The sequence below is a fragment of the Saimiri boliviensis genome, chromosome 4 (assembly GCF_048565385.1).
Source record: "Saimiri boliviensis isolate mSaiBol1 chromosome 4, mSaiBol1.pri, whole genome shotgun sequence".
Classification (NCBI taxonomy): Eukaryota; Metazoa; Chordata; class Mammalia; order Primates; family Cebidae; genus Saimiri; species Saimiri boliviensis.
Window position 1 is genome coordinate 103,552,532 of NC_133452.1, and position 26,602 is coordinate 103,579,133.

At 51.2% G+C, this 26,602-nt stretch overlaps 1 protein-coding gene across 1 annotated transcript in view; it reads left to right on the forward strand.

Annotated features, from left to right (window-relative positions):
* The first annotated feature begins 2,326 nt into the window (after positions 1–2,326).
* The window catches only part of GLP1R (glucagon like peptide 1 receptor), a 37,981-nt gene continuing 13,705 nt past the window's right edge, over positions 2,327–26,602 (forward strand). The window contains exons 1-6 of the mRNA XM_039467542.2: positions 2,327–2,444; positions 10,400–10,496; positions 11,457–11,564; positions 19,230–19,348; positions 19,700–19,806; positions 26,411–26,564. Coding sequence (XP_039323476.1) covers positions 2,367–2,444; positions 10,400–10,496; positions 11,457–11,564; positions 19,230–19,348; positions 19,700–19,806; positions 26,411–26,564 — 663 coding nt within the window. The 5' untranslated portion in view covers positions 2,327–2,366. The remainder of the gene's footprint in view (positions 2,445–10,399; positions 10,497–11,456; positions 11,565–19,229; positions 19,349–19,699; positions 19,807–26,410; positions 26,565–26,602) is intronic.

Genomic DNA, 26,602 nt, shown 5'->3' on the forward strand with positions numbered 1-26,602 from the left:
AAGCCAACCCAGTGCATTACTGAGCAGGTAACTGCTGTGGAAAGCTGGGCTCCATTGCACAGGTGACCTCTGGGAGGCTGTGGTACACACCTCTGGATGGGGTATTTATACATACACTACTGTCCATCCATGGTAGACAGCTGCTCCTAGAGGCCTGCTCCTAGAGGTACCTGCCTTTAGGAGCAACTGTCAACCTGCACTGGCTGAATGCAAAAATTCTCCTCCAAGTCAGAGAAAGCTGCCTGGCAGAGAGAACATGACCTCATAGGTGCTGGGGACATTTGCTTATCATAATAGTGCTTATCATAATTATAATCTAAATCCCTCCAATAATTCTTTGTTTAATGTTTCCCTGCTGTATTAGAATGTGATCTCTCTGAAGATGGGGACAGCATCACCAATTGTATCCCCAGGATCTAGAATGGTGTCTGGTGCATGGTAGGTGTCAGTAGATACTTACTGAATCAGTGTAATCTGGAGGTTGATAGATTCATGATAAAGACCCCAGTTCTGTCTGAGTACCTTCTCTATCTCTCTCTTCCTTTCTCCTCTCTCTATCTCAAGCCTAATATAGCAGAGCCTGAAAATCACTTCTAGTATCTTTTTTAAAATTTGCCTTCTTCTAGAGGATAAAAACCCAATATTTAACCTTGACTTTGGGTGCCTGGAATAAGGAGTGCTTTTCCCAGCCTCCTTTGTAGCTAGGAGTGCCTATGTGACTAAAGGGTGTAGAATTGACGACTGCCACTTTCAGGATGTGTCTTTATGGATGGGGGTGCACCCATCTCCTTCCCATTCCTCCTTCCTGCTGCTTGGAATATGGATATCATGGCTGGAGCAGCCACCTTGCATCATTAGTTGGAAACCTTGGACCAGAGAATGATGAAAGCTAGAAGATCCAGGAACCCTGATGATCAGGGAGCAGCCACTCCAACCTTGGGCTGAACCTCTGGCCTTGCTTTACATAAGAGAGCCCTTAGTTATGCCATTGTTATTTGGGGTGAGATTTTTCTGTTACTCCCAGCTAAGCAACCTAATCCTAAGTGATACCTCGAAGGTCCCTGCTAGACTGACCTCTTGGGAGTCTCAGGCGGTAGAACTAGAGCTTGCTGGAGAGGAGGGTCTCTCCTGCTGAGTGGAAGCCAGAGCCCCCTCCCACTGGCTGTCTCCCTCTCTGGGCAAAGACAGGTGCAGCCTTCCCCAGGACTCAGTTCGCTCTCTCCCCAGGAGTAGCTACTCTTACAAACTTCCTGTCCCTTTAGTCAACATGCTCCACGGTAGGTCCGAGGCTGGGCACTGCCACAACTCACCTTCCCTAAGAGTGGCATCAAGGTTCTTTGGTGGGGGATCCACTTTTCCCATCCCCACTTCTCAAGAGCCTTAGGGAAGATACAGTCAGTGCCCTCTTGGCATTCCCTTTCCACTTGCCGCATGTAAGAAGAGAACCTGAGGGCCCTGCAGTGCTTAGGGGTGGGCGTGAAAAAAGAGGCAGGTAAAATGCAGAGTCCCCAAGAAGCAGAGCGGAGAGAAAGCTAGAGAAGGCAGGAACAGCCATGGGTACATGCTATCACATATACGCAAGTTATGAGAGCAGGAGGCTGGGGCTGCTTGAGATGGCAGGGAAGCTTGCAGAAGGGCAGACTCCAGCCTCATCCCTCCCTGCCCTGCAATGCTGAAGTTCCCAGGTAGAGGGGAACCTCTAGACCCGTCGGCTGTCAGGGCTCTGCGGATCCGTTTGCTGTTGTCTCCCCACTCCCAACCCCGATATGGAGGGCCTGCCTTCAGGACAGAGCCTGGGAATGAGGAGAGGACCTGGGAAGGGGTAACCCTGGGGAAAAAAGTTCTTAGTAGTCACCCCAGGGCCTGGGGATACTTTCCAGGAGTGGCCTGCCAAGCCGAGTGACCTTGGACAAGTCCCGTCCACTCCTCGGGCCTCAGTTTCCTTTGAGGCACCTCGAATGGGCAGGGGTTGCTTTGGCTTTCCTCAGCTAGGGAACCTGGGCGGAGGTCCGGGGTGTCAGGGTGGGAGACGGGCCCGGCTGGTCGCTGAAAGCCGGCCAGGCGCTCTGTCGGCGCTCAGAGCTGGTGGCCGCCTCCAGCGCTTCCTGATCCCCAGCCGCGCTCGCTCGGAGCGCAGTGCCCACTACCTCCCGGCCCGGGATCGGCCGAGGGGTGCGGGCGGGGCGGGCCCTGGGGTCTCTGGCGGCCAGGGAGGAAGAACCGGGACCCTGCGCGGCCCCTCCCGCGGGCGGGGCGGCCCCTCGCCGGCTCCTCCCCCGCCGCCTGCCGCCCGCCGCCCGCCAGGGATCAGTCGCCGCACGCGGTTCCGCAGGTGGCAGCGATGGCCCAGTCCTGAACGCCCCGCCATGGCCGGCGCCCCCGGCCCGCTGCGCCTTGCGCTCCTGCTGCTCGGGGCGGTGGGCAGGGCCGGCCCCCGCCCCCAGGTGAGACCCAGGGGCCCCGACGGCACCGGGGGAGGGGGTGGTGCGGCGGGCTGCAGGCGTAATGTCCTGGCTGGGGACCCCGGGACAGCACGAAACTCCGAGACCGCTGGCTGGGGGCATCCAAAAGCCTCGCGGGGAGTAGGGACCGGAGAGTTGGTGCCCCTGGGCTGGGAAGCCCAGGTCGGGGCTTGGATGACAGAGGATTCTCCCAGCTCCAGCGAGGCGCCCTCTTCCTGGTGGCCTGGGGCCCTCTGCCCGGGCACCCGCTGCCCCACGGCCGACCTGCGCTGACTTCTGCACCGCATCTCCTTTCTCCCAACCACTTTCCCAACTCCTTTTTCTCCTAAACCGTGTCAGCGGCCCTGGCACAGCCCGGGGTTCCCTCGGACTCCGTCCGACCCACAGTCTGCCCTGGACCCCTCTCCCGCGGTGCCTCCCCAGGCAATCCACCTGCTGAAAGACACTGAGAAGGCCCTGGGAGGGCTGTGAGGACCAGGAGACCAAGCTGCTCTCCCTTTTTCACCAGCCCCCAGCACAGCGTTTGATTCATGGCCGCGGGGACCCTGTAGTGTCAGCTTGTCCTTCCCAGTGACCTCTCAGATGGAACCTACCCCCCGTCCCCTGCCAGCCTCTGCAGCAAACAGGCAGAAGGCTCAGTGCCTCCCCTCTGGAAGCAGCCAGCCCCAACCCCACCCTCACCCACTCTGCTGACCTCTCATTCTAACCCTACACTGATCACAGAGACCAGGAGAATGCATACCGGGACACACAGGAGCACCTGGCTTCCTTGGCGCCTCCAAAGAATAGGCCACAGATAGATCACTGCAACCCCTCTCTCCTGCCCTTGCTGCCTTTCCTGTCCGGGGCTCCTGGGCTGGGGGCAGTGGTCAGCTGCTTTTGAAGAGGGGAGCTGTCCAAAGATGCTAGGACATGCTTAAGGAGAGAGGAGATATAGACTAGGGTGGCCTGTCCTGGGTCAGGAAACAGGTTCTTCCTATCACTTCCCACTGCTACCCCCAGACCTAAAGAGCTGAGATCTGTGGGGAGTGGACCTTGAAGTTTGTCCCAGAACCATTGCCTTGGTGAAGGCAGACACCACCCCAGCTGAAAACCCAGATGTGAACAGACATGCCTCTCAGCTAAGGGGCCAGCACAAGTTCAGCCTCCAGATTCTTTTCCAGACGCATCCTCTCCCTGCCCCTGTTCCCCAGCCCAGCTGCTGCCCTGAGCCCCAGGAGACGTCCTCCGCCTTGCAAGCCACCTTCCCCACAGTACCCCTAGCCAGGCCTCGGCTTTCCTAGTGTAGTTGGGATCTTTCAGGGGCCAGGGCTGCAGATCCATGACTTGGTTCTTGCTCAACGTTCCCTCCTCCTATGGACTGGATTGGGGTAGGGGTGGGAGGCTCTGCTTCCTGGTCTCATCCTGCTCCAGGCCAGGTTCACAGATCTGGTTTGAATGAAAGGAAGAAAGCAAAGGGAAGAGGAAAGTTTCTCTGGGCTATTTTCCTAGAGGCCTTATTCCCAGAAGTGTTGGGCTCCTGAACCCACACTTTCCTCTGATCCAATTTCATTCCTTAGCCCCAGGCTAGGGCAAATCTGAGCATCCTGGGGCCTTAACAGGATTGGGGTAGTAGAGAAGGTTAGGCAGGGACAGGTCCTGAGCAGAAAGGGGAACTTTGAGGGTGTGCTATTGTTATGAGGCATTGAGCTGCCACAGAGATCTGAGTCACAGGGGTCTTTGAGGATAGACTGCAGAATCATGACACAACCGCATACATGCTTATAAGACTAAAAAATAGTGAATTTTGCATTTGTTTTCTGTGAAGTCAGCAGGGTTAGAGTTACTCCCCTCATGTGGCTGATGGGGGGATGAAAGCTCAGATAAAGAGGGTCCCATGTATAAAGTAGCCCAGCAGTTCAGGAGCAGGGCGGAGAAAGGCGTGAGGGGCTGGGCTCTTGACCTAACACCTCCTACTCAAACAGGGCTGAAGGGAGAAGTCTGAGAGAGAGCTGCTCACTGTCAGGTCTGGTGAGGCTGGAGGCAGCATCCCCACAGGCAGAGGGGTGGCTGAATTGACTTCTGAAAAAGTGCCCTAGGCCACTCTTTCACTGCTGCCCGCCTGGTCCTTACCTCTCCAATACCCCTGTGAGGGAGCAGGCCTACTGAGGAGATAGGCACACCTTTGACACTCAAAGTATCAGACAGAACTGGATTCAAATATAGAGTCTGCTATTATCTGGTGATCTTGAGTTGGTTACTTAAGTATCCCCAATCCATTTTGTCATCTGTAAATAGGGATCATAAGCTCTATCACACAGGATTATGGACAGGATTGAGACACTGGTGCCCCGAAATGGCAGATTTCCCCCCTTTTAGTCAAGGGGGGGAACTGACCCATTTGTCCTTGGGAATCTGGAAGTGTTTTCCAGGGCTGCAGCACAGGATGGAGAGAGGGGCTGTCGGAGACCCTGGATCTCTGTACTCTAGTGAATGGCGGATGGAATCCAGCGCTCAGCCTTGGGCAGTGTGGACTTTGTTCTAAGCTGGGCTTCCTCCTGGACAGGACCCAGGCTGGGGGCTGGGGCAGCAGCAACCAAGAAACCACATCCTGCCCTCAAATGCTTGCACCGAGGCAAAACAGGTTTCCTCAGCTGTAGCCTGCTCCTAGGAAAATTCCTATATATGTGTGTGTGTGGCATGGGGGGGGCGGGCACAGAGATAGAGACAGGTAGACTGAAACAGACTAGGGGGAGAAGGGAGTGGGCTGTATGAGCCCCCATTTCCCATGTGTATGTGAGTGACCCTGTATGTAACAGTCTGTGTGGAAATGAGTCACTGTGTGTGCAACATCTCAGCAAGCAGTTGTGCGTCTGACAGGGTCTATGTGTTTGTGACCCTGCATGTGATACTGTGTCTGTGGGAGGGTGTGTGTGTGTGTGTGTGTGTGTGTGTGTGTGTAGCATCTTGGTGTGTGAATGGGTGTCTACTAGTGTGTGTCTATATGTGCAAGAGAGACAATGTGCTTGTGACAGTGTCTGTGTGTTCCTCTGTGTGTGTTGGGGACAGCGACTCCGCATGTGAGTGGCAGTCTGTTAGTGATTGTGTGTGGTGGGGGAGAATCTGTGTCAGTGTCTTGGTATTGGGAATGTGCTTGGGGCGTGCGTGATGATGCATGTGACAGTGTGTCCATGTGGGGGTTTTTGTGACTGTGAGAGCATGTGTGTAGTATTCGTTTTCCTGTCCTTTTGTTCAGATATCTAAAGCCCTTAGGGGAAAAAAATGGATTGTAAGCTCTGAGCTTTAAAAAAAAAAAGAAAGAAAAGAAAAACAGGGACTGTCAAAGTCAAAGAGACAGGGGTCTGTTGATTGAAGGTGTGATTTTGTGATTTGACTTCTGGGAGGTGACACAGAGGAAGGAGGTTGGGGGTCCTGGGAGGAGATGCCAGGGAACCTGCAGGGCTTGACATAGTCGGGGGCCTCCAGAAATATGAGTGGAAATCCCCCCTTCCTCCTTCTGAGAGGCCCTCCTCCATATCTCCCAGCTCGTGGCACGCAGAGGTCAAGATCTCTTTCCTCCTTCCCCTCAACCAAAATGGTCCCCCCAAAAAGGAAAGAATCTGACACATTTATTCACATTGAGAAATAGGAGGCACTTTCAGGTTGGCAGCCAGTGTTTGGAGAGGGAGATCCTCCCCAGGGTATTGGAAAGCCCGCCACCCCAGGGGCTTTGACCCCACCTACATCCTTCCCTGCTGTCCTTCCTTCGAACGCTGCCTGCTTGTATGGGGCTTGAGAAGTCACAAAGATTTTCACCTGCTTTATCTTGTTGGATCTGTGCAGTGTCTGAGAAGAGTGATGCGCCCATTTTACAGACGGCAGAACTGGCAACTGAGGAGGAAACTGAGGTCCAAAAAGATAAAGTGTGTCTCTTCAGTCCTGCATTAACAGAGCTGGGATTTAGACCAAGGATTTGTAACTCTCTGTCCAGTGCTCCTTCCTGTAGACCACGCCACTCCCTCCTGGTGTCCTCTGTTCTGTCTCCTGCTTACTCCCTTCCTGAATCTGAGGGATGCCCCCTCCTTCTTGTAACCTCCAACCCAGGCGTCCCCACGTGCCTTCCTCCACCTCAGAGAGATCCCATGAAGCCTGTCAGGTCTTGATTCTAAAAACTGCCATCCTGCGCTTACCATGGCCCGTCAGACACTCCCAACCCCTGCCCTGCTCTCCTGGTCAGCGCTGCTGCCCTGTGAGGAACGGAGACACCAGCATTGCATCCTCCCACTCCCCAGCACCACAGCGCCACCTTGTCAGGCTTGCAGCAGGGACTTACGTTGTGGGAGGATTAAACGGAGGGTGGGGCACACAGGTGGGCAGCACCTTGCCCCTTCTCACATGGAGTGGGGTCCCAAGCCTCCTCCCTACCTCATTTTGCCATTGGCTGGAAGATATCACAAATTAAGCAGAATGATTGGTCATGGGACATGAAAATATATTCATTTCTTCTTTCTGGAAGTTTGTTGATCCTAGAAATGAGAAAGGGGTGCGGACCCACTTCCCAGGAACCCCGGTCACTCCCTCCCACTCTGCCCTTTCCTCTAAACAGCAGAAACCATGGGGGTAGCCGCCATTGACTGGGCCTGCTCCATGTGCCGGCCATCCTAAGCTTTAACTCAGTCCTCGCAGCGATCCTATCGGGGAGTGGGTGTTGTTCCGGTCTGCACAAGTGTGAGCTGAGGCTAAAACGTAAAACTCAGTTGCAAACCTGATGTCTGGGTGAGCCAGGTCCAGGCCCAGATCTGAGCCCAAGGCCAGGGCTATTCAGCCTCCACTATGATACCTGGGCTCCCAGGCCCTGTGGCACCGGGTGGCCCCAGCCTCACTTACCCCAGCCAGATCGCAGCCTCCCATCTGTCCCAGGGCCCACCACCACTCTCTCCCTGCCCCCCAAAATCCTCCTGACCATAGTTCACAGCTCTCCTCTGCTCATTGGATCACCGATGTCCCCATCTCTGTGTCTTTTCCCTGCGGTGTCCTCCTGCTGAAATGCCCACCCTCCTCCTTGCTAGCCCAGTCTGTCCCCAACTCCCTTTACTCCAGCCCCACCTCCCAGTCCCCAGTACCCCAGGCCTCTTGAGTCTACACTGAGCCCCTCCCCACCCACTCCCTGAGCTCGTTCACCCACTGCCTCCCTTGTGAGGTCACTTGTCCTGTACAGCATTGACCCTGACCCCGAAGTAGCCTGAGGACTCTCTCAGGCCAGGGCTCCTTCAGTCACCTTTATACTCCCTGTGTTCCCTCCCCTCCCCTCACGACCACCCAGAGCCTGTCACAGTTATGGTTTCTATAAATATGAGGCGTGGGAGAGATGACAGTCTGGGTAGTTCGTACTGTGTGTGCACCTGCAGGGGTGGGATGAAGGCTCAAATGTATTTAGAAACCCTGATCTGGTGCAGGGAGGGGACAAGATGCTCCTATTGTCAGGAATCCCCTACCTAAGAGGGAGTCACATCCCCTTCCTCAGGGAGCCCCAGTCTGAGGGGAGACACAGCCACATCCTCAGGGAGCCCCAGTCTGAGGGGGACGCAGCCCCGTCCTCAGGGAGCCCCAGTCTGAAGATAGTTTTATGTCCACAGCTCTGCTCAGAGTAGGTGACAGCACTGCCCTGGGGTGTGTGTGTGTGTGTGTGTGGCAGGGGGCCAGATTGGCCTTCATGGCACTGTCATCACCCCTCCCCCACCTCTGGGGAGAACTGGCTTCCACAGCCTCTCTCCCTGCCCCAGACACACCTTCTGCCCAAGTTCCCAGCAGTGACCTTGCGTGTTGTCTGCTCTCATTCTAGAAACAGAAACTGAGGAGGATTTCTCCGTCTCTCTGCTCCCCACCCCCAGCAGCTGCTGCATTTAGGAGCAGCGTTTGAGAGCCCTTTACCAGGAGAAGAAGGGAGAAGGGAGAAGGGAGAGGGGTGGGACGGCAGGGTGATCCACCTGGACTTGCCCTGATGAAAACTGTGCCGCCTCCTCAGCTGTGGCTAAAATCACAGACAACAACTTTGCAGCTGTTATGTTTGGTTTCTTATTCTTTTTTTTCCCCAAACAAATACAGTTGAGCTTCGCCCTCAGAAGAGCTCTGTCCTTCAGGGTAGCCCCTGCAGCCTCAGCACACACATACCACGGATGCTGCTGGGGCTGAACGTGAGCTGGGCCCCCACATGGGACCTCTGAGGCTGTGGGGGGTGAGGAAGGCGACCCGAGTCTCTAAGGGGGTGCATGATAAACCAGCTAGAACCAGGGGGGAGTACCCCCAGAGCAGATTCAGCGTGTGCTTAACACGCTACAAGGTAAGGGGTCAAGCTTCCAAAGAAGAAGCTGTTTTAATTTCAGCACGTGTGGACATTTTTGTGATTTCAAATAGCAAAATGTTTTAAATTATGTATAGGTCCTAAATTTTACACATGGGGCTTTTGGTTCATTTCAGGATCTGCAGCCTTTAAAGGACTAATATTTATAATTTTTAAGGCTGTTCAGGAAGAATAAAAAATGAACCATAATCCCAAGACATAGCCGAAGGAAGTGCACAAAGATGTTCAGAAGGAACGGTGGATTCTCAGTGGGATGGGTCTGTTTGGGTCTGTGTGCTAAGCCATTTCCATGACCTTACTGGAAGTTGAGGCTCATCTCTCCCTACTCACAGGCAGTGGGGGAGCCCTCCCACTGCAGGTGTGACTTTCAGTGTTCTGGAACCTCCCTGACCCCTTCATCTCACATCCTCAGGACTCTGCCTTCTGGTGGATAGAAGCTGGGTTGAATATTAGATTTGGGTTGTTGTGTCAGAGGGGAGCATAGTGGGGGAGGGGGTTGTGTTGAGTGCGTTTGTAAATGAGTGCATTTTGGAAGAGGAATGCTAATGGTGGACATCCCTGCTCTGTAGCCCTGAACGCTGCCTCCCACTACCCCCTGCACACCCTCCGATATTTCACCATGGTCACTGATCTGAAGGACTTCAGATTCTAGCCTTCACTCTGGTTCCTGGGAGGCCATGCATCCTTGATTCAGTTTCTCTCCCACTCCAGTCTGTGTGTCTTCTAGAATGGTTGAAAGTGCAAGAGGCCGGCGGTCGGGTGCAGTGGCTCACACCTATAATCCCAGCACTTTGAGAGGCTAAGGCAGGGAGATTACCTGTAGTCAGGAGTTCGGGACCAGCCTGGGCAACATGGTGAAACCCGGTCTCTACTAAAATACAAAAAAAAAAAAAAAAAAAAAAATTAGCCAGGCATAGCAGCATGCGCCTGTAGTCCCAGCTACTCAGGAGGCTGAGGCAGGAGAATTGCTTGAACCTGGGAGGCAGAGGTCGCAGTGAGCCGAGATCGCGCCATTGCACTCCAGCCTGGGTAACAGAGTGAGACTCCATCTCAAAAAAAAAAAAAAAAAAAGAAGGAAGGAAGGAAGGAAAGAAAGAGAAAGGAAAAGAAAGAAAGAAAGAAAGTGAGAGAGAAAGAAAGAAAGAAAGAAAGAAAGAAAGAAAGAAAGAAAGAAAGGAAGAAAGAAGAAGCCCTCAGGCAGGCTGACTAGGCACCAGAAGGAGGAGAGCTCAGAGTCCTGATCCCTCAGAAAGTCTTTCTCCTAAGAGATCAGAGACTAGGAATGAGACACACTCTTCTCTCCTCCTTCATCCACCCACCTCCCCAAAAGCACCAATTTAGCAGACATTTGCTGGGTACTTGTGACGCCTCAAGCTGTGCGCCAGTCCCCTGGGAGAAATGAAGATGTCAGAGGATCCACCTGGAGCCCCTGGGTGGCAGTGACTTATTCTCACTCTCTTTCAGAAATGGCGGATCCCTGGCAGAGTTTGGGCTTTGAGGTTTCGTAGAGATCGAGAAACCAAGTATATTAGGGGGTGAGGGGTCACGAGAGGGGCAGACTGAACCCACAGGCCTCCCATGTATGCCCTCCCCCCAGGGTGCTCCTGTGTCCCTCTTGGAGACAATGCAGAAATGGGAAGAATATCAACGCCAGTGCCAGCGCAACCTGAGTGAGGCTCCACCTCCTGCCACAGGTGAGTCCAGGTGGGCTCCCATCTTTAGTGCTCCCCACCCAACCAACACCTGGAGGACTTTGAGGAACCCCACATCCATGGCTGGGAGTCATTTGCCTCTCTGGGACACCACCCCTGCCCTCCGCCTTCATCTCATTGTCCAAGCCGAGTGCCTCGCCCGGATGCTTTCCTTTCTACCAACCAAAATCCTCCCATTCTTCAAAGTCTGCAGAAGCGCTACCTCCTCCAGAAAATCTTATCCAGGACCTCTGCCATCATTTGGCTCTGACTCGTTTGCTGTAGTCAGCTTCGGGGTTGCTGTGTTATTTCTGTCTTAGCCGTCTTACCTACGTGTGCCCCGCCCCACCCCAGCGAGCCTCCTAGCTAGAGCATCTCAGAGCGGGGACCCGACCTTTGCGTTTCCAGCCGGTGCGTGGACTGAGGGCTCCACAGACATTTATAGGAATAAGTGCTTTAGGGAGTTCATGAGGTGGTTTTAAAAGAGCATGGGATCAGAGCCCGGTGGGCCTGGGTTGAAATCCTGACTGTAATTATGACACGTGACCTAAAGAAGGTTATCTCAGGTGAGATCAGAGGGAAGTGAGGTAATATTTCCCTCTGATCTGTGAAGTGCAATTTAAGAATAGGCCTAGAGGGATTGTTTGTTGAGCACTTACTATGTTCCCTTATCTGTGTAACATACAGTCTTGATCCCACAAAGCCCTGTGGGGCTGGAAATACTCCTGTTTCACAGATGAGGAAACAGACATTAAGTTACTTGCTCAAGGTCCTGCCACTGATAAGCGGCAAGTGCCCCTGCTTGGCTCTTGCTGGGTGGGGAAAGGACCTGGCATACAGTAAGCACTCAGCAGAGGTTAGTGGCATGCAGCCTCCGACGAGGGGAGGGGTCTTGGGGAAGGGAGGGAAGGTACCCTGGCTAGCTGCAGGCAGGGACTCCAAGACTCTTCTCTCTCCTCCCAGGCCTGTTCTGCAACCGGAGCTTCGATGGCTACGCCTGCTGGCCAGATGGGCCTCCAGGTTCCTTCGTGAATGTCAGCTGTCCCTGGTACCTGCCCTGGGCCAGCAGTGGTGAGCACCTGCCTCACTCCGCCTTTCCTTGTATCCAGGAGGCTGGGTAGAGGCGCTGCTTCCTTTCCTCTGAGACACAGCCCTCCCCGCTCAGAATGTCTTTAGCCCTCCTAGTGAGTGGTCACCACTGGGGTGGAAAGAACAGTCAGCAGTGGTGTCAGGATGGCCTGAGGTGCCACTTGGGCCTGGGCACAAGGCCAGTGCTGGCAGGTGTGTGGGGAAGGGAAAGTATGGGTCTGAAGAGAGAAACACAATCTCCTCCAATCCAGCAGTCAGGAAAGGAGCTAGGTGAGAACAGACCCTTGCGGGGAGGGGAGATACACAGGGTGTCATGGCTCTGCTGTGTGTATACATGTATGCGTGATATGTGTATGCAGGTAGCCCATTACCTGGCAGTGACATCTAGCTACCTCCTCACTCTTTAGGGGTTCACTGGGAGCAGTGATCAGGGTGCTGGTGGGGTGACCAACCCCACCAGCCTCAGCCCTCCCCAGCTCACTCCTGCCTGCAGGGGGGACCCTGTACTGGGAAAGGTGTGACTGGATAGGTGGGAAGGTCATTGGGGGTACAGAGATTTGCAGAGGCTGCGGGAGGATCCCTGACTGGAGGATAAGTTAATGTGCCCCCCTGTCTATCTCAGCCTCTCTTGCAAGTCCAGTCCTACCCAGGCACCACGGGGGATAACAGGATACAAGCACCCTCATGGCTAGGAGCTCCCAGTCTCCATAAGAGGAGAAAAGATATTTCCCTATCGTCATCATCATCATCATCATCATCATCATCAGTATTTATTGAGTACCTACTGTGTGCCAAGTCCTGCCCTAAAAGCAGAACTTTGTAACTACCCTGTAGTTATGCCTGCTGAACAGATGAGGAAACTGAAGCACTAAAGGTTTAAGTCACTTGTGCCAAATGACGTGGTCAATGACAGAGCCAGGATTTGAATTCAGTTCATGCTCTTATCATCATTCCTTGAAGGGGCCTCAGCCCAAGCAGCAAGTGGCCCAGAAGCAAGTGCGAGCATGAGGTTATGCTGTGGAGAAGCCAGGAGTCTTCCTGGAGGTGGTGGCCTGGTGGGGCCCAATGTAAGCTTCACCTCAGCGCGTGGGACTGAAGTCAGATGAAGGCCAGGCAGGTCTCCTACACGTGCTGTCTCCTTGTCTGCCCTCACAGTACACTCACCTCTCCCCAGGGAGCAGGGAGAGGCAGATGCCTGGGCACATCAGGGACCTGCCTTCTCCACTGCTGCCTGTCGGAAGCTCTTTCCACGCTACACTCTTTTCATCCTCGCAATCCTCCCAGGCAAGTCCTCTGATTACCCTCCCATTTTCAGATGAGGAAACCGAGGCACAGAGATGCTCAGTGGCTTTTGCAAGCTCACACAGCCATTAGTGGGCGACCCAGAAGGTTGGTTTAGAGTCATCATGGCTAACTGCTACACCAAAGGCTTCCTTGGGGGTGTGTACGTGCCCTTGTCTGTGGCTCTGGCCTGGAGACAGGTGAGGGGTCTGGGTGCCCTCTGCTGTCTGGGCATACCTCTAGAGAGGGGGATGTGCTGTCTGCCTTCTCCTTATGAACTCTGCCATCTGGTGGTTCTGCTGGCTGGCTGCGTGAGCAGGAACAACTTACCAGACCTCTCTGTGACTTGGTTGACTCATCTGGGAGATGCAATAGAGCCAAGTGACATGGGTGTGGGGACTGCAGGGCCTTGAAAAATGGTAGCTGTTAATTTTTCCCACCTCCCTACCTGCCTCCCTGACTTCCTGTAATACACGTTTTCTCTGCCTCCCAAAGATTTGAGACTGGCAGCTCGGCCAACGTCTGCTGGGCCTCTAGACCCCAGGGAGCCAGGCGCAGGACAGGGCCCATCACTCAACACTAAGCCGCCCCCAGCTCTGCCTGCTGCTTGCAGCTCCATCCATCACCTTTAATTTTATTTGAGCAGGAAATAGGTCCTGGTGGTGCCCGTTTATGAGTGAACATGGTTTTATTGCTTTCTCCATGAAGATAACGGCCACAGCACAGGCCCCCTGCCAGCCTTTCCCCCACCTCTTCCCCCCGCCCCTTGCCAGGCTAATTTACTCCCTTTTTTGACACTTGGAATCGCCAACTCTGCCTCTCTCCCTACTCCCTGAGTTAGGGAAGCACAGAGATACCCAACACAGGCTCAAGCTGTATCATTGCTGTCTCTGGCCTTTCCTGGAGCTTTCCTTGGCAGAGGGTGGCTGTGGGGGCTTCCCTGATCCCCACCCACATGTGTGGGAGCAGGAAAGGGACAGTTCTGGAGTGTTCTTGGGCTGATCAAGGGAGTCTCCTGTGGAGAAACGTGACAGTGTGCACTGGTGTCAGGGAGAAGGAAAGGGGTTATATCAGGCAGGGTCCTGGCAGAAAACATGCTCAGCTGGCAATCTAGATGGAATTTAAGTGGAAGGGGGTGCTTTTCAGAGGCTGGACAAGGTAAAGGGACCAATAAGGCATATAAAGCACCAGGGACTACAACGATGGGAAGCTTCAGCACCCCTAGACCTGAGAAGTAAGGGACAAGAATGGAGCTGGGGTTCCCCATGACAGCTGGGCTACAATGGAGAAGCCACCCAGCAGGGCTGTGGCCACAGAAGGGCAAAGCCACTGCCAGACCTCAAATCAACGCAGGGAGGGAGCAGGGGAGAATACCCAGCCTCTCTCTCCTGCCCTTCTATCTTCTACCAGTGCCTCCCTCTGGCCCAAACCAACGGAGGCCAGGGAGGCCAAGGGGTGCTGTCCCGTGGCTCAGTCTTCTGGAGTTCAGAGTGGAGCAGAGGAGTGGGTGACCTGAGAAAGAGCAAAAGTCAAAACAATCACCAGATCCCTGAGCTGGGTCACGTCAGGAGCTGGGGGTGCCACTGAGACCTTAGAGGTGTGTGTGTGTGGTGGGGGGAGAAGAGGTAACCCCCCTCCATGGGGCTGAAGGGATCGGCTCAGCAGCCCAGGCAGTGGTACTGAGGGAGGCTAGAGCCACCCTTCTGCCAAGAGTGTGGCATTAGGAAGGCTTCTAGGAACAGGTGGCACTGGGGCCAGGCCTGAAAGAACAGGCCGATGCAGAAGGGAAAAGGGAGCTCCCCAAGGGAGGAAGGGATCCAGGTAGCACCTTGGACATGGGGCCAGGCCATGGGCCTCGGAACTACACTGTCCTAGAGAAGCCAGCCAAGCCCTTGAATTCTGACCCCTCCAATTGAGACTTTGGGACTCAGGATCGTGCCAAGAGAGCTGGAGCAGCTGAGTCAAAGATGGAAGATGTTCAAAGAAAACACCTGGTGCAAACAAGACTGCGAAGAGGAGGCTGAAGTGGCTTCAGAGAGCCCATTGGCCACCGGAGGGCCCTTCAGCAGCCTCGTTTACCCATAAACAGCTCATCTGCTTGTTACGGATCATTCCAGCCTCGTTAGCTACACCCTCTCCTGATGCCTACCTCTCTGTTAGCTTAGTTCTAATTATTTGAGAGTCATAAAATCCTTCTGAAATAACCTATAACACAATTCTGGAAACTCTGGTGGGTGCCTCCCTGAGTAATGTCTTGCAGGGGGCTTTTACAATAGCCTGGGGTTGCCAAGGGGAGACTGAGGCCCAAGCTTGGCTCCTGAGGAGTTCTGGCTGAAGTGGTGTCACAAGCTCCATCTCTAGCCTCGGTGAAGGAGTTCCTCTTCGAGAAATCGGTGTGGGAGAGGATGCTTCCAAGGCCTACTATATAGCGGGCATAGCGGGCACTTCACATGCTTTATCTTCTGGGAAGTCATTATGGCTCCCATTTTACAGATGAGGAAACTGAGGCCTGGGGAGGTAAAGGGACATGCCCAACATCCCCCAGCTGGTTGAAGGCAGAACCAGGATCTGAACTTGAGTCTGTGCTGTTCAGAACCTGACCTCCTTCTCCTAAGCTCTGATACTCCACACTACCCTTCACCCTGGCCCTGAGCTGATGCCTCCATTTCGAGCCTGGCCTTTGACCCTCATCCCATTCTCTTGGGGAGGGCCTGTGCCTGGACTTTCTGAGTCTCAGCTTCTGCATCTGTAAAATGGAGGCCCAGCAGTCCTTGCTGGCCACCTCGTTGCCAGGGTGCAGGAGCTAATGGATTCATGAGCAGCTCTCCACAGCCCTGAGTGCCAGCATCCACGTGGAAGGGCGGCTGTTAGCTTGATTACAGGCACCGCAGCAGCTTCCGGGAGGGTAAGTGTTTAATTGGGGGTTTTATTTCCAGCAGCAGGGTCTGGCTTAATGAAATATCCCTGGGCCTCCTGGCATGTGGCTGCCCGGCTGCCTCCCTGTGTTGTTGACAAGCCTTGAGCCAAATACCTGGCTGTGATTTACCAGCTCCTCCTAAGCCAAATAAAGCGGGGCTGATAAGTAGGGCTATGCCCTGACCCACCCCACCTCCAGCAGAGATGGATGTCTGGGGACCATGGGCCCAGCCAGGAACCAGCCTGGCTTTTAATATTTGATGCTAATGAAGGGTAATTGGCAGATGCACTCGCACAGGCTCGCTGAGCAAGGGACACAGTGATCCTTTGACTCTGTGCCAGTAATGCACACATCTGTGCACACACCACCTCCCTACCCTCCCAGCTGGCTCTGAACAGAGGGTGCAGCTGTCGGGGGTCTGTGCTGGCAAGGGGACCTGCTGGGAGGAGACTGAGTGTTGAGAAATCCGAACCCAGAGGAAGGGCAAAGGAGAATGGCACATGGCACATTCTTCCTTATTAGCAGCAGGTTTGGCTGCTAACTTTAGGCCTCTGGAGGCAAAGAGCTGGAGGATTTAGTCCTGACTCTGCTACTTTCTAGCGGATGACCTTAGGCAAGTCACTTGGCTTCTCAGAGGCTCAGTTTCTTCATATGTAAAATGGGACTAACCCCTACCTTGAAAAGTGGTTATAATGTGCAAAGGTGTCAGGTGTACAGTAGGTATTCAAAAGCTGATTCTGTGAAGGCACAGCCCCTGGAAAGAGCATGTAAGGAGCATGTAGTGAGGGAACCTGCAACAAGGCAGTGCCTACTGTATTCCAGGCCCTGTGCCAGCTGTGGGAAGTGGGTCTTACTAGCATCACACGGTTGCAGGCTGCGTCCTGGGTATATGGGTCTTTAGATGGTTTGTGTGCCTGCAGTTCCGTGGCTGTGTCTTCTTTTCCCTGGCCCCTCAACCTTCTTCCTTTCTCCCCATTTCCTCCCATCAAACCAGGCTGCTCAAGCAGGCTCTGACACCATCTCATTCCACATGGGGTCCCATCACAGCTTTTGCGGGTCTCTACAGAACACTGGGTTTGCCTCATGTCAGAAGACTTGGCCCCATGAAAAACCTCAGGCATCCATGCAGCAGATAAAACAGGCATTTGGGGGACCTTCACATTGCTGAAATCAGACCATGTGCCTCTCCTTCCCTGCCATTGGGGATACTCCTCATTTTGTTCATAAATGCCTTTGAAGGCTATTGGAACATGGTTCTCACTGCTGTAAGTTCCATTATACTTTCAGGTTTTTGTGTTTCTTCCAGGTGAAGTCTCTTTTAAACTGCAGGCTCTTCCAGAAGGAGTCATGCTGCAAGCTGACTCAACCCGCTGGGTTACCAGATAATTTCTGTGTCCTGAAGAGGGGCCTGCCTGGTTCAGGGTTGGTTTGGGAAAGAAGCTGGGAGGGAGGAGAAGAAAGAGCAGGGAGGCTGTTCTGGTGTCTGGGATCAGGGTTAGGCAAGGGCAAGGTCCATTGGCAGGCCTTGCTGACAGTGCTGGAAGAGGGCTGTCACCAGACTCTGTAGTAAATTTGTCACTGCCACATTTTTCACTGGGACGAAAAATAGAACCCCCAGTCTAGATGGTTGCCTGTGTCCTGGGCCCCTGAGGGGCAGGCCCTGGGGGCTGCCACACACCTAATCACACACACACACACACACACACACAGACACCCCACATATTAATGAAGCCTCTTCTCAGGAGACCCAGTTCTTTTGTTGTTGTTGAAACAGAATCTCACTTTGTTGCCCAGGCTGGAATGCAGTGGCTCGATCTTAGCTCACTACAGCCTCCGCCTCCCAGGTTCAAGTGATTTTTGTGCCTCAGCCTCCTGAGTAGCTGGGACTATTGGCTAATTTTTTGTATTTTTAGTAGAGATGGGTTTTCTCCATATTGCCAGGGTTGGTCTTCAACTCCTGAGCTCAGGCAATCCGCCCGCCTCAGCCTCCCAAAGTTCTGGGACTACAGCTGTGAGCCACTGTGCCCAGCTGACACCCAGTTCTGACTCCTGTCTCTCCACAGGAACACTGACCAGCTGCTGCTCCCTTGGCCTCTGGTGCCTTCTCCATTCTCTGGCCTTCACTCCCTCCTTTCTCCCACAGCTGGGGAAACTGCTCTTTAAAATCTTCTAGTGTTTTGGAAGGCTGACGTCTTTTAAAGTTTGTCCTGGCTGCAGCTCCCCTCCTTGGTCCCCCTGTGCCCCCTACAGGCCAGTGTCCTCCCCACCCTCTCATTGTGCCCTTTTGTCTCAAGTTCCTTGGCCCTGGTGTCGGACTGAAGTTCCTCTGCTGGGAGACCAGGAATGAGGCATTTCCTCGTGGATGCAGGTAAACAGTGGCCTCTATCAGCCTCACAGCAAACCTGAGGCCAAGACCAGGCATCTCCCTAGCAGGTGGACATGGGACATGGTGGGGGACAGCCTCTGCTGGGATGCCAATGTGCACAGGCAGTGCCCTGCCTCGTTTCTGCAGGGCCTGCATTTGATCTCTGAATCTATGCCCTTCCTTTCTGAGATCTTTCTTGTTTTTTGTTTTTGTTTTTGTTTTTGTTTTTTTTTTCTGTGTGAGTCTTAATTCTCTGAAGCCAGGGACTGTGCCACCATCCTCAGACAGGGAGCTCCCTGAGGGAAGGGTCTGGATCCCTTTCCTCTCCCCAAGGGCTATCTCCATTTCCAACATATAATTAGAGGCTCAGTGAAGATAGGAGCGGGATCTTCCCCTTTTCTATGGGGAATCTCCACAGGCCAAGGCTGCCTATGTACCATGAGGCTGTATACTCTTCTCAGACCTGGAGGTCCTTGAGGGTAGGTCTGTGTCTCCTCCATCAGATTGGGACTTCTAATGGGGAGGGCTGTGTGTGTGTCTCTCTCAGATCAGTGCTCTGCCTCTCTTCCCTTCTCTTGGGAACTCAGTGCCAACCTTGTTCCCAGGGTCTGCTTTCCCCAAGCAGTGTGGGAGGGAGGTGGGGGCTGAGTTCTGAAAATCAGAAATAGCGAGCCACTGTGGGGCCAGCACGGCGCCAGACCTTGTCAGGAGCGTGATTTGAGGCTGGAGACAGGGACGTGGAACTGAGCTAAACTCGTCTCACTTCAAAGACATGAATTCACTAAACTGTGTCCTAGGTTGGCTGAGAGGCAGGGCTGAGGGTGGGGCTGAGGAGCCCCTACCTTGGTGACCCCCGTCTTGTCCCTGGACCAACAGGGTGTATGTCAGGGGAGGAAGGTCCAGGGGTGTATGTGTGGGTGTGGGTGTGGGTATGTGAAGGAGGGAAAAGGATGTCACTAACTCAGAGGGGTCAGTTCTCGGGGAGCAGGAATGGCCCTCAGGATGGAGAGGAAGGGAGGCATCTAGCACTGGGCAGGCTGCCCTATTCTGGGCTGAGGCTCAGGGCCAGGTCTCCCCACCCCAGTGCTACAGGGCCATGTGTACCGGTTCTGCACAGCTGAGGGCCTCTGGCTGCACAAGGACAACTCCAGCCTGCCCTGGAGGGACTTGTCGGAGTGCCTGGAGTCCAAGCGAGGGGAGAGAGTGAGTTGAGGAAGGGTTCTGAGCCAGGGAGGTGGGGAGCAGTGTCTTGGCTTCACTGGAGCAAAGACTCTTGGCTTTGGTGGGGGCATCTGTGGCCATTCCATTCATCCCCCTGCCTCTGGGGGCTTTGCACACAAAGGTGGTGTGTATTCACCTCTCTGGCCTTGGAACGGGACCCAAGACATCCAAGAGCCATCGCTGTAGGTTATGGTTATTCTCTTTCTGGTCTTGGTATCCCCCGTGAGTCCTGACTTGGGGCCCCAGCTCTGCCTCTGTCCCATGGGAAGGAAGACTGTGTGGGGAGAGGTCCATGGGCTGCCCATGTACACTTACGTTCCCCGTGTCCCACAGAGCTCGCCGGAGGAGCAGCTCCTGTCCCTCTACATCATCTACACGGTGGGCTATGCACTCTCCTTCTCTGCTCTGGTCATCGCCTCTGCGATCCTCCTTGGCTTCAGGTAAGGTGGCCCAGACCCTGGGAGGGGCTGCTTCATCCTAGCTTTCCCGGATGGAGGAGGAGTTAGGATGAAGCAGCCCAGCTCGATATCAAAGCAACAGCGCAGCACCGTCTTTCGCTCAAGAGCTCTCTAGAGAGGCCTTACCATAGAATATGAGGTTGAAAACACAGGATATGATACTGTGTTCTCAGTCTAGTCTCCACTATGAAAATGTGTGCATATGAACTGCAAAAAAGAACGAAAATACCACACATGCACCGCCAACCTCAAAACCTTAACTGTGGGTGATGGGGTTATGGAAAATCCCAGGAGATCTTCTCCAGTGAATATGTGTTGCTTTAACAATCAAGAATGTAGTGTGATTTTAGAAAAGATCTTGGGGATTAGAGATCGTCCTTCCTTTGGAGCTTTTCGGCCCCAGTGGAAACGTTCCTCCTTAGGTCTAACCTAGATAATTTGGTCCTCCCAGACTAAGAGCTGGGAACAGAGTACTAGGTTCTTCCAGCTCCTTTGCACTTGGTGGAGGTGGGACAGGGGGCCTAGGTTCAAAGAGGGGGGAGTCTGGGGGAATGAGACCTCAGGACACCAGGCAGCAAGAGCAGGAGAGGTGGCATTCCCCCTCCCACCTTCAAGGCACCTGGCACAGTCCTGGGCACGTGGTGCTCAATAAATGCATTCATTCAATGAATATTCTACTCTTTTATTATGAATTATTTCAGCAATTTGAAAATTCAATGACGATATTATGATCACTCATGCACATACCATCCAGCCTAAGAACACATCCCATAGTTATACTTCTCTGGGTAACCCTCTCTAATCACATCCCTCTCCCTGCCCGACTCCCATCAGAGCCCTGAATGTGCCTCTTTTAATTCCCACACATTTCCTTGTACTTTTACCACATCCATGAATAGCTATAGAAATATATAGCATGGTTCTATGTATTTTTAATAGTGTGTTGAACATATTTGTCTTAGTCTATTCCTGCTGCTGTAGCAAAATACCTTAGACTGGGTGGTTTATAAATAATAGAAATGTATTCCTCACAGTTCTGAAGGCTGTGAAGTCCAAGATCAAGGCATCAGCAGATTCCGTGTCTAGTAAGTGCTCGTCCTCTCTTTCCAAGATGGCACCTTCTCACTGTGTCCTCACGTGGCAGAAGGGCAAATGGGTGAAAAGCACTCACAAACACCCTCGGGCCTCTTTTAAAAGGTACTAATCCCATTTGTGAGGGCAGAGCCTTCATCAACCTAATTACCTAAAGGCCTCACCTTTTCATACGATTGTCTCCGGGACTAAGTTTCAATATGAATTTTAGAGTGATACAACATTCAGACCATAGCGTTCTGCCCCTGGCCTCCCCAAATTCCTGTCCTTCTCACATCCAAAGTACACTCATTTAATCCCAATAGCCCCGAAGTCTTAATTCATTCCAGCATTAACTTTAAGGTCTAAGTCCAAAGTCTCATCTAAATGTCATTTAAATCAGATATGAGTGAGACTCAAGGGGTGATTCCTCCTGAAGGAAATTTCTCTCTAGCTGTGAACTTATGACATCACAGAAGTTACGTGTTTCCAAAATGAAATGGTGGGGCAGGCATTTTCATTTCATGGGACAGACATTCTCATTTCAAAAGGGAGCCATAGGGCCAGGTGTGGTATAACTCAGGGATGACCTGAGTTCTGTTTGGACCCACTTGAGCCACAGCTAGGATGGCCAAGGAGCACTGCACCCAAGTGTAGGGAGCAGAGACAGGAGGTGGCCCTGGGCGGTGACTCCCAGTGTCTCACACTGTCCTGGGCCCCTCCCCTCAAACTGTTCTGCTCCCAAGGCCCTGACATCTGGACCTAAGGTCTCTGAAATGCATTCAGGGTCATTCTTCCATTTTCTGGATGAATAGCACCTGGCTTTCTTCTATCCATACTAATCTTATCAAACGTTCACCAGGCCACACCCTTGGTATGGTCTTCTGAACATGCTTTTGCATTCTTTACAATATGGCCAGACTGAGAATTTTCCAAATCTTTAGGTTCTGCTTCTCTTTTGATTATAAATTCATCTTTCATTTCTCTCTTCTCATATTCTGCTATAAGCAGTCAAGAGAAGCCATGCAGTACCCTCAATACTTTGTTTAGAGATTTCTTCTACCAAATGTCCTAATTTCATTGCTCATGAATCCTTGCTTCCACAAAACACTTGGACATAGACACAATTCAGCCAAGTTCTCTGCCACTTTATAACAAAGATGGCCTTTCCTCTGATCTCCAATGCCATGCTCCTCATTTCTGTCTCAGACCTCATCAGAATGGCCTTTACTGTTCCTATTTCTCTTTTTTACTTTTTTTTTTTTTTTTTTTTTTTTTTTAGATGGAGTTTCGCTCTTGTTACCCAGGCTGGAATGCAATGGTGCGATCTCGGCTCACTGCAACCTCCACCTCCTGGGTTCAGGCAATTCTCCTGCCTCAGCCTCCTGAGTAGCTGGGATTACAGGCAAGCACCACCATGCCCAGCTGATTTTTTGTATTTTTAGTAGAGACGGGGTTTCACCATGTTGGCCAGGATGGTCTCGATCTCTCAATCTCGTGATCCACCTGCCTTGGCCTCCCAAAGTGCTGGGATTACAGGAATGAGCCACCACACCAAGCCCTACTGTTCCTATTTCTACCATTATTATGTTTACAGCCTCTTAGATAATCTCTACAAATATTGAAACTTTCTACGTAGCTCTCATCATCTTCTGAGCCCTCACCAGAATCATCCTGTATGGCCCATTTGCGGCAATGTAGACTTTTTCTAGCCTGCTTCTCCAAATTCTTCCAGTTTCTGCCCACCACCAAGTTCCAAAGCTACTTCTATGTTTTAGGTATTTATTACATGGCACCCCATTCTCAGTACCAATTTCTGTCTTAGTCTTTGCCTGCTGTTATAACAAAATACCTTAGACTGGGTAAGTTTTGAGTGATAGAAATTTATTTCTCGCAATTTAGAGGGTGGGAAGTCCAAGATCAAGGCACCAGCAGGTGTGATGTCTAGTAAGGGCTTGCTCTCTGCTTCTGAGATGGTGTCTTCTCACTGTGTCCTCACATGGTGGGGAAGGGGTGAACACCATGCCCTTGCATCACAGAAGGCAAAAGGCCAAAAAGGCTTACAAACTCACGAAGGCCTCTTTTATAAGAGCACTAATCCCATTCTTGAGATCGGAGCCCTCATGATCTAATCATCTTCTGAAGGCTTCACCTCTTAATACTATTATTGCATTGGGGCTTAAGTTTTAACATGAATTTTGGACAAACACAACATTCAAATTGTAGACTTTTTTTTTTTTTTTTTTTTTTTTTTTTTGAGACGGAGTTTCGCTCTTGTTACCCAGGCTGGAGTGCAATGGCGCGATCTCGGCTCACCGCAACCTCCGCCTCCTGGGCTCAGGCAATTCTCCTGCCTCAGCCTCCTAAGTAGCTGGGATTACAGGCACGCGCCACCACGCCCAGCTAGTTTTTTGTATTTTTAGTAGAGACAGGGTTTCACCATGTTGGCCAAGATGATCTCGATCTCTTGACCTCGTGATCCACCTGCCTCGGCCTCCCAAAGTGCTGGGATTATAGGCATGAGCCACCGCGCCCGGCCCGTAGACATATTTTTCTGTAATTTTTTTGGTCCAATGTTATGTTTTTGTGAGATTTATTCACATTGATGCAAGTAGTCCTGTTTTGTGGATTTTTAACTGCCAGTCCATATTCCATTGCATAATACAGCACAGTTTATCCGTTATCCTTTTAATGGACATGTGAGTTGTTTTCTTTTTTTGTCTTTCTGAATTGCAAATGTTGGTGCAATGAACATTCTTACTTGTGCATTTCTCTGGGCCATATAACCAGGAGTAGAATTGCCAGATCTGACTATCACCTGCTTTTGCAATTTTTCTAGGTGTAAACTTACACTTCACAGTGGTCACACCAGTTTCCCTTCTAACAAGTAATAAAAGACAGCTTCCTTTGGGTAGCCTTATCACCAGTATTTAGTGTTTTCAGACTTAACTGCTGCTAACCTGAAATATGTGAAATTGTGTCATGATTTTAATTTGCATATTCAGGATTCTTAGAGAGAGCAAGCATTTTTCGTGATTTCTTCTATGAATTGCTTTTTTATATCCTTTGCTTACTGTTTCATTGGCTTATTTGAATTTTTCTTTTCTATTTTATATATTCATTACACATTCTGGATACTAATCCAGGATTTACCCTCTCTTTAGTCTGTGGCTTAGTTTTTTCACTCATTTTATGATGGCTTTATGCACTTATGCACAGAAGTTCTTCATTTTAATGGAATAAAGTTTATCAATTTGATATTGATGAATAGTTTATCAATAAAGATATACCAGTTGATAACAATGAGTTTTATTAATTGATTTTAAATTATCCATTTTTTCCAAAGAACAAATTCTGGACAATCTTATTAAGAAATCTTTCTGGCCGGGCGCGGTGGCTCACACCTGTAATCCCAGCACTTTGGGAGGCCGAGGCCAGCAGATCACGAGGTCAAGAGATCGAGACCATCCTGGCCAACATGGTGAAACCCCGTCTCTACTAAAAATACAAAAAAAATAGCCGGGCATGGTGGCACGTGCCTGTGGTCCCAGCTACTCAGGAGGCTGAGGCGGAAGAATCGCTTGAATCCAGGAGGCAGAGGTTGCAGTGAGCCGAGCTTGTGCCACTGCACTCCAGCCTGGCGACAGAGCAAGACTCTGTCTCAAAAAAAAAAAAAAAAAAAAAAGAAAGAAAAAAAGAAAAGAAATCTTTCCTTATCCTAGTGTCATAAAGATAGTCATCTATAGTCATCTATATTTTCTGTAAATTTCAGGGTTTTGTTCTTCCTTATGGTTCTTTGATCTGCTTGGAATTCATATTTGTGTATGATACAAATAATGGATTTCATTTTATTTTTCTATATATGGAGTTAGCTGCCTGAGTATCGTTTATTGATAGCTTTTCCTTCCCCCTTCGGTTTACAATGACTGCCCTTCCGTGTAGCAAGACTCCATATCTGCATGGGTTGGTTTTGGTCACCCGCAGTTTTTTCCTGTTAAGCTGTTTATCTTTCCTCATCCTGATACCATGGTGCCTTAACTACTGTAGATTTACTAGAAATCATATAGCAAAAGCCTCTCCTCTGTGATTCTTTAGAAGTGTCTGGAGTATTCTTAGTCCCAGATCTTCTTTATAAGTTTTTTTTTTCTTTTCAAGACATAGTCTCGCACTGTCACCCAGGCTGGAGTACAATGGCACAGTCTTGGCTCACTGCAACATCTGTCTCCCACATTCAAATGATTCTCCTGCCTCAGCCTCCAGAGTAGCTGGGATTACAGGTGCCTGCCACCATGCCCAGCTAATATTTTTATTTTTAGTAGAGATGGGGTTTCACCATGTTGGCCAGGCTGGTCTCGAACTCCTGACATGGTGATCCACCCACCTCGGCCTCCCAAAGTGCTGGGATTACAGGTGTAAGCCACCATGCCCGGCCCTTCTTTATAAGTTTTTAAAGTTCTACTTTAAAAATAACTTAGAATTTTTATTAATATGGAGAGACTAGACTCCTTTAAGATAGTGGGTCTTTCTATCTGTGAATGTGGTGTATCTATCTCCCACTAATTTAAGTCTTCTTTATTAATTTTAAGCAAGTTTTATAAAATTCTCCATTGAGGTCTTACGTAACATCTTCTGTTAGACTCATTTCTAGGTAGTTTATTTAAAATATTGCAAATGAATTATTTTTAAACATTTACTATTAAATTTTTCATTGCTGGTATATATAAACATACTTATTAGCAACCTTGCTGAACTGTCTTCTTAGTTCTAATAATTTGTCTGTAGATTCTGTAGATTCTCTTGGGTTTTCTATGAAGATAATCTATCATCTACAAGTAATAACCATTTTGTTTATTTCCAATTCTTGTACAGTTTTCCTTTGCCTTATTATAGTGGGCAGCATCTTAGTTACAATGTTGACTAGAAGCAATGATAACAGATATCCTTACTTTGTTCCTGCTTTCGCAGGAAATGCTCCCAGAGTTTCTCAGTTAAGATTGATGTTTGCTCCCGGTAAGGTAGATAGCCTTTATTAGGTTAAGAAATTCCCTTGTACTTTCGATTTGTGACACAGTTTCACATGAAAGGATATTAAAACTCTCTCCAGTAGTTTCTGAATTCCCTCCCAGTGCCTAGTCCTGGTCTGCCTCTGTGAGTCATTTAAGATGTGGGCCCTGTTATGAAGAAGCAAAGTCTCCATTGGGGAAACTGATCTCAGGCATAAATGTCTTCAGTTACGAATGACCTTGTCTAAAAGAAGATGCTGCAGAGAGAAGGATAGAATGTGGATGGGAGGAGGGGGCAGTGACTGCACAGCAGAAGCCTTCATGGAGAGGCAGGATTTGAGTTGGATGGAAGGATTTTCACGATGATGGGGACGAGGGGCACTCACAGAAGAAGACACAGGCACAGTCTCGGGGCCAGAAATGCCTGATGTGTGTGTTAGCTTGAGAGCCTGCGGTTGTAGAGCAGAACCATTGGCAGCCTTGCCAGGGAAGGGCCCTGCTTTCTCCCTCAGACACCTGCACTGCACCCGGAACTACATTCACCTGAACCTGTTTGCATCCTTCATCCTGCGAGCACTGTCCGTCTTCATCAAGGACGCAACCCTCAAGTGGATGTACAGCACGGCTGCCCGGCAGCACCAGTGGGATGAGCTCCTCTCCTACCAGGTGTGTGGAGCATCCGGGACTGCCTCGGGAGGGGTGGG